This window comes from Phlebotomus argentipes, unplaced genomic scaffold (assembly GCF_947086385.1).
Source record: "Phlebotomus argentipes unplaced genomic scaffold, Phlebotomus argentipes genome assembly scaffold_18, whole genome shotgun sequence".
Lineage (NCBI taxonomy): Eukaryota > Metazoa > Arthropoda > Insecta > Diptera > Psychodidae > Phlebotomus > Phlebotomus argentipes.
In genome coordinates, this window is record NW_026776177.1 from 14,272,993 (window position 1) to 14,287,110 (window position 14,118).

General features: G+C 39.6%; 1 protein-coding gene across 9 annotated transcripts in view; it reads right to left on the reverse strand.

Moving 5' to 3' along the window:
* The window catches only part of LOC132259713 (disintegrin and metalloproteinase domain-containing protein unc-71), a 168,618-nt gene that overhangs the window by 43,264 nt on the left and 111,236 nt on the right, over window positions 1–14,118 (reverse strand). For all 9 annotated transcript variants that reach the window (XM_059757451.1, XM_059757447.1, XM_059757450.1 and 6 more), the window contains one exon: window positions 568–647. In XM_059757451.1, the coding sequence (XP_059613434.1) occupies window positions 568–647 (80 nt within the window). The remainder of the gene's footprint in view (window positions 1–567; window positions 648–14,118) is intronic.

A 14,118-nucleotide genomic window follows, 5' to 3' on the forward strand; every position in this document is an offset into this window, starting at 1 on the left:
TGACATCGAAATTACATTGAGTGTACTTCGCAAAGTTGTCATAACCGATAATTCCTAATTTATTCCCGAACTTTGACGAGGAGTTTCAGAAAGACATGTTATAATTCAAATGACTCCTCTTTTCAGTGGTTTGAAGCACTCACGAAGATTTAAAATAGTATTTGAGAAATCTTTATTACACTTATGCAATGGAAGTATTTCGAATGATAATGTCGCATTCATGCGAAATGACTGTGCAGTGACACACTAGTTGAATAAGGGTTCAATAAACGAATGCGCGATGACCAAAACATAGCTGAGCTTATTCAAAAGGGAATTTAATTGGAGATTTTCATTGGTGAAGAGAGAGAATTGGGTAATTTGCGGAGTTTGATGTCGGACAAAACATATTCATTGAAGCATCTGCTTATATGCAAATACCACTGACAGTTGTTTAGAGGACTTTGCAAATCGCCACTCACAGACCGGAAACTCATTTTAGAATTATACACGGAGTAAAACACTGTATTTGACAACACATGCGACATGAATGGGAATTGATTCACCATCAGAATCAGTTTAACTTACGTGTTTAGCTCTAAATCCAGACGGAATTTGTGATTGAATGCTTTAATCAGCAGCGATGTCCGGTGGAAGTGCTTGCCAGTCTGCAAAAGAGAGAACAGAAGTGATACTTGATTCGAGGAATTTCCGACAAGTTTTTTGTTAATGAGTTGCATATTAATTGATGCGAATATGTTGTTAAGTTGTGAGTTTTTAGAGCGTGAGAACTATATGCAAGATTACATAAAAGGAGTAAATATTCATGGAAATTTTCTCTGGGTGGAAAATATGTAAATTTTCGGTTGAGATGCTAAACATGACTTGAAAACGACAGAGAAAAACTTTGTCATGTTACACATTGAAAGGATGACAATGGCAACTTTTCACATGTTTGACAATATGGAACCTCATCTATTTCCTCAGTTTCTTTCATGCTATCTCCGTAAGGAGCTTATTTTATTATTCCTTTGGGATTGTACTTTGTATTGGAGTTCCAAGAGAATTGAGCCTCCTTCACTTTGGACATTGATGACCATTAAATTGAATATCTTTGGGAAGCGGAAAAGCACTTTTGCTCATAAACATTTCAAGTTATGTCACATTCCTCAGAAATATATTTCATCCGAAGATTTCCAGATGCATAGAAGAAAGTCTCATAAAAACTTTAATACATCCAACTTGAAATACCCCATTCTTGTCTCATATTGTGTCAATTCAGAAGCTAATTTTTCTCTTCCACGCTCTCATCTTGCTTAATCCCCAATTTCCCTTCCAGAAAGTACTCTGAGTGGATTTTGAGCTCAAGGAGAAATTTTCTTATAAACAATTGTTATGAAAATATCCGAGCATGATGAGATTTGATTATAAACTCTATTATTTGTGAGAACAAATTAAAACTTTACTTGTTGATATCCACTTCATGGATTTCCATATCACAGCTAAGTTTCAAGTTACCCTCTGAGTATTGTTCAAAGAAACATGTTGGTCTCTTTGCAAACATGCTCAATTTGTTAACTTTTCACTGGCAAAGTTAGAATAACATCTGCTGTATTTGCGAAAATTTGTAACAGAGCTCAACAAGTAAAAATGGATAAAGAAGAGAGATTCAGAGATAATTTTGATGGAGTTTCAATTGCCAAAGCTGCAGTTAAAAAAAAGCTGCAAAAAGTAGTCTAGATTTTTCGATGCAAGAGAAGGACAATATCAAAATTCTACTCAATCCTAATAAAGAGAAGCAATCGGAAATTTATATCCAATACCCCAGCATTTAATCCTATAACTCTGTTGTGTTCTCCAACTTGCTTAAAAATTGTCTCTTCGGAGACAAAAGACATTCCTTAACGAACCCCCATAAATTCGATAATGACGCCTGATTGGAATTTTAAGTGTGCGCCGCTCACAACTATTTATTGATCGAAGATTAAGGACACAATTCAAGTGATTTTCAATTCCACTTCTTCCGCCTCTGAGTGGGTGGATATTGAATTCTTTTGTCGCAGGATTTTCATCATATTTTACGTTATGTGTCTCTTCATTGTGTGTTCTGGCAAAAAAATATGATAATGGGATATCCTGTCAAAATAGAGCAAATTTGGATGCTTTTAGAGGGTGAATCCCGAGGTGAAGTATCGAGTGGGAGGATGTGAGGCATTTTTGGATGATAAAAGAATCAGGCATAGAGTATATCCTGTGGTGGAATTTCTTCTTTATGCACGATTGAATTGGACCATAAAAAGCTCATCATCCGTCCATGGAATTACACATTTGGGTAAAATTGTTAAGTTCGATTTACGAAATAATAAAATATCCCCAGACTTTATAACCACACAGCCACTGTGTGCGCCTCTCTCTTGGCTTCTGCCATTTGAGCAAAACGTGGATATGAGAATTTGGTATATCACGGAGGGCAAAAGTGGAAAAATTCCACGAGAGGAAGGCGAGAGGAAGGAAAAAGGCGAACGGGTGGAGGTGAATGTGGTTCCCATTGTTGGGCTGGAAAAAAGTTGTTCCGATGGGAGTGTTCTTCCTCTGAGCTTTTCACACTTTGGGTTCGAGCTCTCGTCAAGAAACCGAATATGATTATCGCCCTTTCTTTCCTCGCTCCGGCGCTCATATTTGGCTTGATTTTCATTTTTCGTGTCGTCGAAAAAAGGAGGAAAGCGTTGAAGAATATTCAGTTCGATTCTGCACATTTGCCTCTTTTTTCTCTGTCCAACCATTGAATAAGTTCGATAACCACAAAGAGCAGGAATGAAGCAGATGCACAGCACAGACATTGTACAAATCTATTGAGTTTTCTCGAGAGAGATATAACAAATCATCTAAATTCGATATCATTTTTAATCATTCACTTTTAACGTTCCTCTTTCCCACATCGCTTCCTATTCTCTGTTTTCTACAACCATCCAGTTGTGCAGTTTGTGGCAAGAAACACTTGCCTATAGTAATTCTAAAGTAACAATTTACATTCCATTCTGGTGGCTTTTGTGCCATGAAAAAGCCTTAAATATTCCACGCCAGTTTGTGTATACGCGAACTTTGGAATCAACCACCAGCGTCATGCAGCGCCATGACTTGAATAATATTAACGAAAAATTGTGTATCCTGAATTTTTGCCAGCCCAATGCAATGCACTTGTGGCCATAGTCAAATAATATGCGGTCTGCAATATTCCGATTTATGCCCATTGCCGTTTTGGCCTGAAAATTTCACCCGCACGTCCGCCGAATGCGGACCATTTCAATTTCGGCCTCGCATTTGCCTCGCCTCAAGATGCCAAAATGATCCACTGGGAGCGGATATTTAGAGTAAATGATGAAGGGACGGTGAAATGTTGGAGTTTTATAGACTCCCGACCCAATGATATACTCACTTTGGCTATACCGGTACGCCGGAGCCCGAGTACAAGGGTCCTTTTGGTCAAGGTACACCCTAAATATTTCCCTATAGATTCTCGCAATTGCATATGTATATCCATTCTTTTTTCTGCTGCCACATTCCATTTCATTTACTTTCTCTCCGTCCTCCCTCGAGCGGACGGACAAAAAAGAAATATGAATGAGGAAAATTGTGAATAGATTCTCTTGTGTATCTTGTATTCAAATGAATCAGAACCATTTTGCCAGATAGATTTAAATTTCCTGCTCCTTCCGAAATTTTTCATCCACAGGGCATGTACGGCAAAGCCAAGCATTTTGTATACAAGGAATTTGAAATACTGCTGTAAGGCGATTGGATTTAATGAATTAGAATGGGGAGGGGCTTCTCTGTGGGCGGAGTTTTTCTGATGTCTCACTCACACAAATAATGTGTTCAATGGGAAACGTCATCTAATTGCTGACGATGGCAATGTCCTCAAGTTGAAGTTCAATTGTAGTTTCTCGGGTTTATTGGTCCACTTTGAGAACTATGCCAAGAAACTTTGAAAGTTTGCTCCACCACAGATTGTCTCTGACCGGAAAAATGTCACTCTACACTATCGATTTGGCCCCCTGCAAAGCCTGCAGACAAACAACCAGCAATGATGGGCAACAGGATGCGAAATGATGTCGTTTCAGGGCTGTGTCAACAAATTTGTATGGGAAATGTGATGGTCGTTGATGTATTTTCGTGGGGGAGGCGAGAGCACATCCAATCCCACCTCATTTGCTTTTGAGTTGCAGAAGCGAAAGAGCTGCGAAGCAGACAGAGAAGTTCTGCAATTTGTGGTTTTCACTGTTTACTCGTGAAGGGCAAAATGTGAAATGTTTTCACCATGTGGACTCCGTCGTTCGATATATTTTGATTTGAGGTAAATTGGGAAAATTTGCAAATTGCACCTTCGCAGTCTGAAGGTTCGTTTTTGGGGTAGTAAAGCATCTGTTCTCGGCATTTATTCAATTATCTCCAATTTCCGCAATTGCTTAAATCCATATTTGTGCGATAATTTGACCGAAAATAGCAACTGCTCAGCATTTCGTGCAACTGTGCTAATGAAATCACGAGCCACATCAATCCACCGTCAGGAATAATAATCAATTGCCACAGTCCCGAAAATTATATGGGTTTTCCCCTCATTTCTGGAAAAAGCTGTAAGTTAGGAAGAGGAAAATGAGTTAGCAGTTCTTTTATCCTATTTCTTTCCTCCCATTCACATTTTTTCCACCCTCTTGAACACCTTCGGAGTGCTGAAAGAACTTGTGAAGCTTTAAAGAGTTCCTTTAGACACCATGTCGAAATTTATGAGCGTGAAGATATTAATAAAATAGAAAGCTGTTTCTATTCCCTAAACAAAATCATCCCATAATTAATTTCACTCATTTCCGTATTAATGCAGTGAAATATCCAGGAGGGGCGGATATAGATAAGGATCATGAAAGGATTTCTATTTCACGAAGGATCACACTAATCAATGACAGAAAACACTTTCGTGAATGGGAAAATATGTTTTCTGTCCCCACACCATTAAGCAAATGCTCTGCAAGTCCTGATCATTATAGTCTTTGTGTGAAACAACTCCATAATTTAACCGAGGGGAAAAAATAGAGCAATATACTAAAAGAACAGAATACAAGCACGCACACTATTCATTTGGGGTTTAGTTGAAAACTGACAATATAATTTCATCTAGTAAACTTCCTTTTCATTGCTGAATAATTCTGACTGCATCGAGCAAAGTCACGTAATTAAATCTCACAAGACGTAAGACAATAGTTTATATCTCCAACTGCGACCCACTGCGGTGTAATTACTTAATCATCTGTGCAGCTAAAAGTCCGTGTCAGAGAACAAGAGCGCAACATTTAGGTTACATTCATTCACATCTTGCGCGTGAGAGCGTAAAAAATCTGTGTGCCGGAAGCGGAAGTACAGTGGCTGGCCTAAATGAAAAACTTGCAGTAAAACTAATTATATGCGGACGATAAGATGGCAGGAAGACGTCTGATACGCGTCCTATTCTTCTCTGGGCAGGTCTGAAGCGTTGTGGGAAGAGACCAGAAGCGATTATGGTGTTCACAAAAGAAAGCGCGCCCAAGTAATATGAATCCTTAATAAGACGAGCAGATGTTACAAGCTTGCACTGTGACAGTGAAGCATCTCTGGCGTCCACTTTTCTTCTTCGGTGCCACCCACTCTGTTGTCACTGAGCATAAAATAGAGGATAATCATGGGGTGTCGTAGAAAATACAAGTTATACTTCACGGATTATCATGGTAAGATATCATTGGCACAATTCACAATACAAGCAGACACTTTTCCGCCCGTCACACGATATTCTTGGCATCACACCAGAACAGGACGAGTCCTAAGTCCGGCGGATTAGAGCCTGGTACTGAGATTTGCTTGTACATGAACAGTGCACTTTGTATCATTAAGGATACAATGTAACTGGAGCGATTGAAATTTAATTTCGATTCCATGCTCGACTAAGGATTAGAGCACTTGAAGTGTCATTAAAGAATAATTTTATTTTTGAACCAGATCACGTTAACAGAGAGTAGACGAGAGACGTTCTAACTGTTCGGAATGGGAGAAAATATAATGATTATCCTTTAATTAATTGTGTATAACTGTTCAAAATTGATTGACCTCAATCACTGACTTCGTAATCACCAAAATGAAGTGCTTCATTCATGCAAATTGCTTGAGAGTGATTAGAAATTCATGGGCAGAAACAGTGCTCAAGACTTAGAGATTAGACTACAGGCTTCCAATCGACATCAATGTATCTTTGATCAGGCTCTTAAGATTGGGTGCTTTGCACCCTAAAACACCCCTCCCTGTTGCCGTGCAATTCCCTATTCTTGTGCATAATGCAAAAATAACTTGAGCCACCAGTGAAACACACGGTTGCGGATCTGACAGGAGGTGAATAGCAAAGGGAAGCGACGGTCCTGTATTATGTAGATCACTCCTTGATGGAGCTCTCGGGACTGAGATGAAAGGACGAGACAAGCCACTTTCCGTGGTATGAGGCATGAATTTGAGCTGGGTGTTACAATATTGTCTCGAAATTCAATTCACATCCAACGCCATTCGTGGAATAACAATTGAATGGTACGGATGTAAGGAAAAAGATGAGGGTAGTGAGACAAAAACAAGACAAGGTGGAATAAACTAAACAAAAGTTTATCATTATAAACACGAGGAAAAGTTCTTTTGGGGTTATTTTTCATCATCTCCCCGATGGGGATTTAGTCCAAGCAAGCCCTGGAGGAAAATGCCGTGGGTGGAAGTGAAAGAAAATTGAGTTGAGAGTGCCAGAAATAATGAGCCCTGTCATAAATTTGCAAATGAAATGGGTAAAGTTTTCACTTTTGTGATTCCTGCAAATGTCGGTCGCGATTCTGTGTGGATTTCACACACTATACATTTCCATGAATAATACCGCACTTCACCCAAAATACAATTACTTTCCACATGAACTGTATTCGGATGGAAGGATTTTTATAGCTTATTTATTCTTCGCAAATCACATTGGACGGATTATGAGGATCAGAAAGGGAGACTTCTTCAGGTCAGTTTGATTTCCCTTCACGCTAATATCGTAAAATTGCGATTTCGCATTTTATTACCCGAAATTTCATCACGTTGTGTGCTATATTGAGTTGCTTCGTAGGTATTTCAATGTGATACGGAACTGACTTTTGATTTGGAAAAACTTTGTAGCACAAAAGTTGGAATTTCCGATGGTTCTTCAGGAATGTTGTTATTAGCTAAAATGATATTCACCGATAAGCTCGGTCTGTGACACACTGCTGTGTGGTAAATTGAAAGCGCATTGTCGAAATAGATTGAATTCAGTTGAATTAATTAATGAAGTCACATTACTGAAATATGCCTGAAACATTTTGGCGATTCATTGCTGGAATACTTCTCAATTCATTCGGGAAATTTGTTGTGCCTCCACATCAAGAGGCCCTCCTTTGAGGTGTACGAAGAGACGTTAAGAAGCATATCACTTGAGGATGAATTATACTTTCACTTGAGCATATAAATGGGGAGACGCGCTTGGGCAAATTAATAAATAACACTTTGAAAAGTGCTGAAAGAGTATCCTGTGGATTTAATTTGCTTTTATAGAGTGTTGAATTTGTTACATTAATTAAATATAGCGTCTCGTACGAACACCCATTTTCACATTGTTGATTACTTCCGAGAAATTCCGCTCTTAATTAATTAAAGCGAACAGTAGAGTTTTATTCACTCTCGATTATAAATTGGGTCCAGATTCTTCCTTTTCCTAATATGCTCGCAACCCCGATGGGAAAATTTACCATTGAATGGGTTTTTGAGGTAATTTCAATGGGAATTTTGTTTCATTTCCTGCAACCGACCTCATTTGTGCGTGACGATAATTCAGGGGGATGAAATTCCATTTAGACTGTTCACTGTACACGATACACACACCCACCCTGTTTGTGTGCCACCCTTTGGTGGCGAGTTTCGGCGGTGCGGCATGGGAGTTGGTGTTCTTTGGCGCCGCAACGGTTTTGCATGATATATTAGTTTTGCAAGACAACTTACTCTCCACGAGATTAGATAGCTGGAGCACCGCACTCTCAATATGATCTCAAGAGCGCCCATAAACCCACGGTGTAAACAGGAATTGCTCCGCTACCTGGGCGCAGGTTGAAAGGCCACGCCAAGCTTGCAGAATGAAGGATGATATAAAATTTCTCATACACGAAATTACTTAATTATTAAGTAAAATCCCACTCGCAATTAGGTTATGTGAGACCGTTTATCCATATGGATGCTCAGGGCGCGCCTTGTAGGTGGGGATTAACGACGGATGTAGCACTTGGTTAAACACCTTTAACCACTAGTCGTATAAATTTTCACAATCCACACACTCAGACGCGAAGATTGGTTCATTAATAATTCACTGTAGCGGGGAATTATATTTGGATTCCCACAACAGCTCCCGCCGTTGTACGCCCCACTAGAGATATAACAAGTGATGTGTTACACTTATCTCGTCTAATTAATTGCAAATATTTGCGTGGAAATGCCATATTATAGAGATATAGCACATTTGGGAAAGTCTCCACTCCGCTTCGTCACCGGGGATACATTTTACAATTCACACCTTGAGTGTGAGAGTAGCTATTTGCCGAGGAAAAATCTGATAACAAATGTGTCTGTAATTAATACTTCGCATCACAATTGACTTGCTTCACTTCAACGTGAATAAAGCTGTAAAAACGTGGTGCTTTATTAAGGAAATCTTAAAGACGTTGAGGTAACACAAAACATCCAGTGAGGCTTCAGAATGATTATATAGAGCTTAGGAATGTGAAGTAATTTTGAGAAATAAATAAATTTAGCACCTAAAACACAGTGGAATTTTGATTAAGGACTTTTTGTCACATAGTTGAGTAACGTTGAAGTTTAGAGAAAACAAAGATTTGTTTTGGGATATTAAGATGCTCTAATTGTTTATTTCTAGGTAAAATCAAGGATTAATTAACGCAAGCTTCATTGCTTCAGACCCTTGAGCGTAAAGCGTATTTCAACACGACGCCAAGAAAAATGACTTTTTTGCACGAAATCTGTCTCACATTTAATAATTCTAATCCGTGCCATTGTGAGTTATATAGGACTGGCAAGTGTTGTGGATGAAGAGAAAAGCTTTCATGTTACTACTGGCTAAAATATGCCAATCATCAATCAAAATGGTGTAGTACAACATCCGCTACAAAAATAATACAAGCAATAATAACAGAGTTCAACAGCCACCCTCGAACCACCCCTATGGCAAGAAACTATCTATTAGGGAAAGTTGTGGGATGAACCTTTGTTTGTATATTTTGGGGGATTTCTTAGAGTAGCGCTGAGGCATAAGAATGGAGAATCTTCCTTGGGTAAAATTCAGACACACTTAATACGAATGACGCCATTCTCTCATTTTCCTTGTATAACTAATGAATGCTATTAGCATTTTTGCATTTTGTGGGAGTCACTTAATGCGACATTTCCCACTCCTCTCCATCTTCTTGGGTTTTTTCCTTTAGTCATCTCTAGAAATAATTCCTCGCTCAGCTTTTCGTGTAATTTACCACAAGAAAGTGAATAAAATTTCTCATTCGCCCATTGTAAATATGGTGTATTTTATCAAGTTATAAAGACAATTCCAATTTAATTTTACATACCAATAGTGTGGTTGTTCTTCAACTGGTTTGATCCCCAGATGAATTTCTAAATTGCAATTAAACGCTATCGTTAGGGAAAACCAACTTCACTATAGGAACCATAGGAATACATAGTGTAAAGTTGGAAATGTGAGTTGAGTTGAGAAATAGATCTTTGCCGCATCACTTCCGAAATGAGAGTGTTGCGGTGTCGCCCTGGAAACATGCGCATCCCTCGGAAACAGACAAATGCCAAGCTGATGGGTATCCAAGCCGGGGTGGGCGTTTGGGGCGAAAGTGCGTGTATGAGGATTGCCGTGGAAAACTTCATCTTTTCTCCCCACATGTACACACACACACACCCACCCACACACACAATGTATTGGATTTCTGGAGAGAGAACGATAGCGACGGGCTGAAGGAATTACCGAAATTGCCTCAATTTCATTTCACCGTTCTCCTGTGGCCTTTTGAACTTAAACTCACCGCCACTGTTCCTAGGCCTATGTCATCTTGCGAATTGCCTACCAAAGCGTCGCTTCGGATAATTGTAGCCCTGCTCATGGGGCGCGGAGGCGGCGAGAGGGGAGCTCTGGCGCTCATTATGATTACCCTGCGAATTGACTTGACACCCCAGCGCCATTTCGGCACATGTCGCGATGGCGGAGGAGCATGTAAATTCTCATAAAAGCTCTTTGAAATCATGATTCTCAACTTCATTATATTGCCATTGTTATTATAACTCAGTTACACAGTGAAGACATTCTCTTTTGTCTTTCGCAAGAGAGATTGCTTTTCGGGCAGATTCTTCAGGGACAACGGCAAAAAATGGCACAACAACTCTTTAAAGATTTCAATGATTGCTCAAGTTCATTGTTGGCAGGGTTGGCAATAAAAATCGACTACCTGCCTCTCGAATGTACCAAAAGTCCCACTGAGCTTTATGTAAATGCAGCAGCTTTAAGAATTCACATTATGCAGCCGGTGTATTGTACATGTAAGAAATATTTATGGCTGAAATTCTCTGCAGCAACACAAAATATACTGCTTCGTATGGAGAGTACATTTCATTTCCCTAAAGCATAAATTTTTACCAAAGCTTCATCATATAAATTGTGTTGAAATTTCCCCAAGAAGAACCCATGAAGTGTTGGCATTATACGTATTACGGTGAATGCTGGGCCATGTCGAAATTCGTGCGGGAGAAATTGAAATCACAAGCGCAAATTAGTGCTTGGAGGAGGATTGTTAAAGGGGCAATTTCATGAAGATTGTTTCAAAATGGGGTTTAAGAAGAAACTTTCTTTTGTGCAAATTAACTCATTCCCAGCGTGCGAGGGAGGATCATTAGAAAAATTGAGGTCATGCCGCTAAGAGAGAAGGAATTCATTTAAAATTCCCACCCTTTCGGCTGCCTCTCATGACTAGATGGGTGAAATTCAGCGATAAAGAACGTTAATTTCTGGCAATTAATGTAGTTTTACTCAAGATTAACATGTGAACACAAGCATTTTATTTGTCATCTTGAATTCAAATGTCTTATATTATTCTCCGCATACAATTTTCATGATGAGACAGAAGCACACAATGATAAGGAATAACTGCTGTCATTATCAATCCTCTTGCGCGATGGATTTACTCAGATCCGAATCGAATGGTGACAGAGGCAGAAAAGAGGACTTGAATAGAGGGGAAAAAAATTAAAAAATGGACGCTGATCGGAACACAAAATTATATATACATAAATGTGAAGATTTAGTAAGTCTCTATTGATTTTTCCCCATTGAATTTCATGCACAGAGCGTCGCTTGTCGCGTCTCGAGGTATCGCATGGCGAAAAGAATGAAATCGTCAAGACGCTAAGGGAATTGAACCATCAGTTGCGGTTTTGCATGTTTTTAACGGTTGAATAATTCCGTCGACGACCAAATCTTATTACAAGCTGGCGGAGCGGTCCAGAAATAACGAAGCTTTTTCCTCCGCCCGAAGCTTTAGTGTTGGCGGATCCTCGACGGTTTCTCTGTGTATTCTTTTTCAGGGCGCACTCTTGGAACTGGGGACCCTAGTGGCTCAATTAATTTTGTTTGGATGAGGATTTGGGTTTTACCCGGCACGAAGCACTCAATTTAATTTCACCATCATCGTCATCGTCGTTGATTTCATCGCATATCTTGTTTGCCATCCACTCTCTCGACGCCGATAGCTTCTGTTGTCTCAATGGTTTGTGCTCTGTTTACCGATTCACGATTCGTTATGGCAAAATTGAATTCTACTGAATTTTTCATCTCTCATATAAGGTTTTAATCTCCCGACAGGATAATACAAACACATTAAACTTCAGTCGTGAGAAGTACACTTTACGAAACATTTTCTTTTCAAACATTTTTCACGGACTGTAATGACTGGAAGTTACAGAAACTCAAGTTATTTTTCTCCTCGCAATCCTCTTGGAAAATTCTGTGAAAGAGGGAAAAATGTTCCAATTTTTTCTCAAAAATATACTCTTGAAGTATATTCAAGTAAAGCGTTCCGGAAATTCATCTTTGGCGTCAATTACAGTGAATTCTTACAGTCAACTGAAGTGATTTCTTTACTGTCGTTTAAGCTCTTTGACAAATAAAGCGACATCAAGTGTTTGTGTATGGTGATTGCCTGTGCAACTCAATCATTGTATTGAAAGTGTACTCACTTAACAAGTGTGGTTTCAGAGCATCCATAGCAGTTTTTTTTTCCACCCCCAAATATCGCTATAAATTCGCTCTGTATTCAAGTAAGTAACTCATGAATTCAATAGTATTAAAAATGCAATAACAATGAACGTCTGTCTGTGTCACGAGCAAATGTCTGTTGACGGTGAGTGCTAAGAATGGAGTAAGCGAAAGTAATCATTGATATGTCTAGTGAAAATGTTTGCTTATGTGGTGGTCGAACAGTGGATTAACACCCAGTGGATGTGGCATCTGGATTGGGAGGCGGTATCAGATGTGAAGCCAGATATTCTCCGATTGGAATCCGAAGATTCGGGTGAGATAGAGAACTGTGGTGGCAATAATACCCCACTGTCTATATACACAGCTATACAAACTGCCCTGCCATATGGACTGTATATTAGCCAGCCTACAGGAAGCTTTAATTGACTTTAGGAGATGATCTGAGATGGTGGAAAAGTGGACAGTTTGATGTGATATCTTGTGCCTTGGCCCTGAGAACAATGAAATTCTTCGTCAAGTGAATGCCATGAGATAAATTCAATTACATACACAGTAAGAGGATATGCTGGCATTTCCTCATTTACGTGGGCACATTTGGGTTGGTCGAAAGAAAAAGGAACTCCTCTTCAAGCACACTTTTTTCCATTTATATCGTGCCCAACCCATCAATTTGGCGCGTCTCCCTTCAATTGCTTATACAGAAAAAAAAGATGGTGAGAGGAATTAATTGAATGTAAAATGCTTGCTTTTCCGCCTTACGTGTCAGTTCCATTCACAGAAACTCGTACTGGGCGATTAATTTCGGGAAGCAAATGCCTCTGCCTTCTACTCCTTTCGCCGCGCACTATGTACAAGAGTGTCGGCGTATCGACATTAGGCTCGGAACAGGTGGACGAAAGGGCTCAGGGAAATTCATTTTTAATTAAATGACTGCAATTAGGATGATATTTCTGGGAATTCCATTTTTTTACTTGAGAAATTCCAACCGTTACCGTCTCTTTATGGCACACAGTGAAGGGTGCGGAGAAGCACTTCGATGAAATTACTCTCTGTCATATTGCCAGTGCAGCAAAGTCGGCATTTAGTCATTAGCAAACTCACTGTTTTTAAGTTCCGCCTACTTATATGCCCTGCCCAGTCTTGCGCCAAGAACAGGGATTTACTGTGTCCACCGAGATGAAGTCTATTGCATTGTCTAATTGGATATACGTTGCTTCAAAGCGTTAAAAAAAGCCCACGAGATCGAACTTCATTTTCATCACTTTTTCTGCGTCCCTCTGCTGAAAGCAGAGCCTTGATGATGAAAGCTTTTTGTCCCTATTTCATGTCACACATTCCGCGTTCTAGATTGAAGCATAGTTTTCGCTTTTACGCCAATAAATATAGCACACGGAGTTGTGAAACTTTTATCCCCGTTTCGTCCACACTGAGACACACTTGGAAATTAATTTAGTGCCTTGATTCACAGACAGGTACGCGCTTTGGCAGAATTCCATCCTGAAATTCGCGCTTTTTGCGTGTCACACCCGAATGTCTATCGCCTTTTTCGGCCGTATGGGAACAATAGTTGCTGAGTGATAGAACGAATGGTAGACAGTGTTTTTTTTATCGCAGCCCGAGCGCAATAGCGAATAATGCAGTAGAAATCTGCATGGATGGATACTCGGAAAATGGATGAGTGCAAATGATAAAATCAATAGCAATTTATTTTATTTATAGCTCCTCACGCTCGAAGATTGTGTGCCATGGAC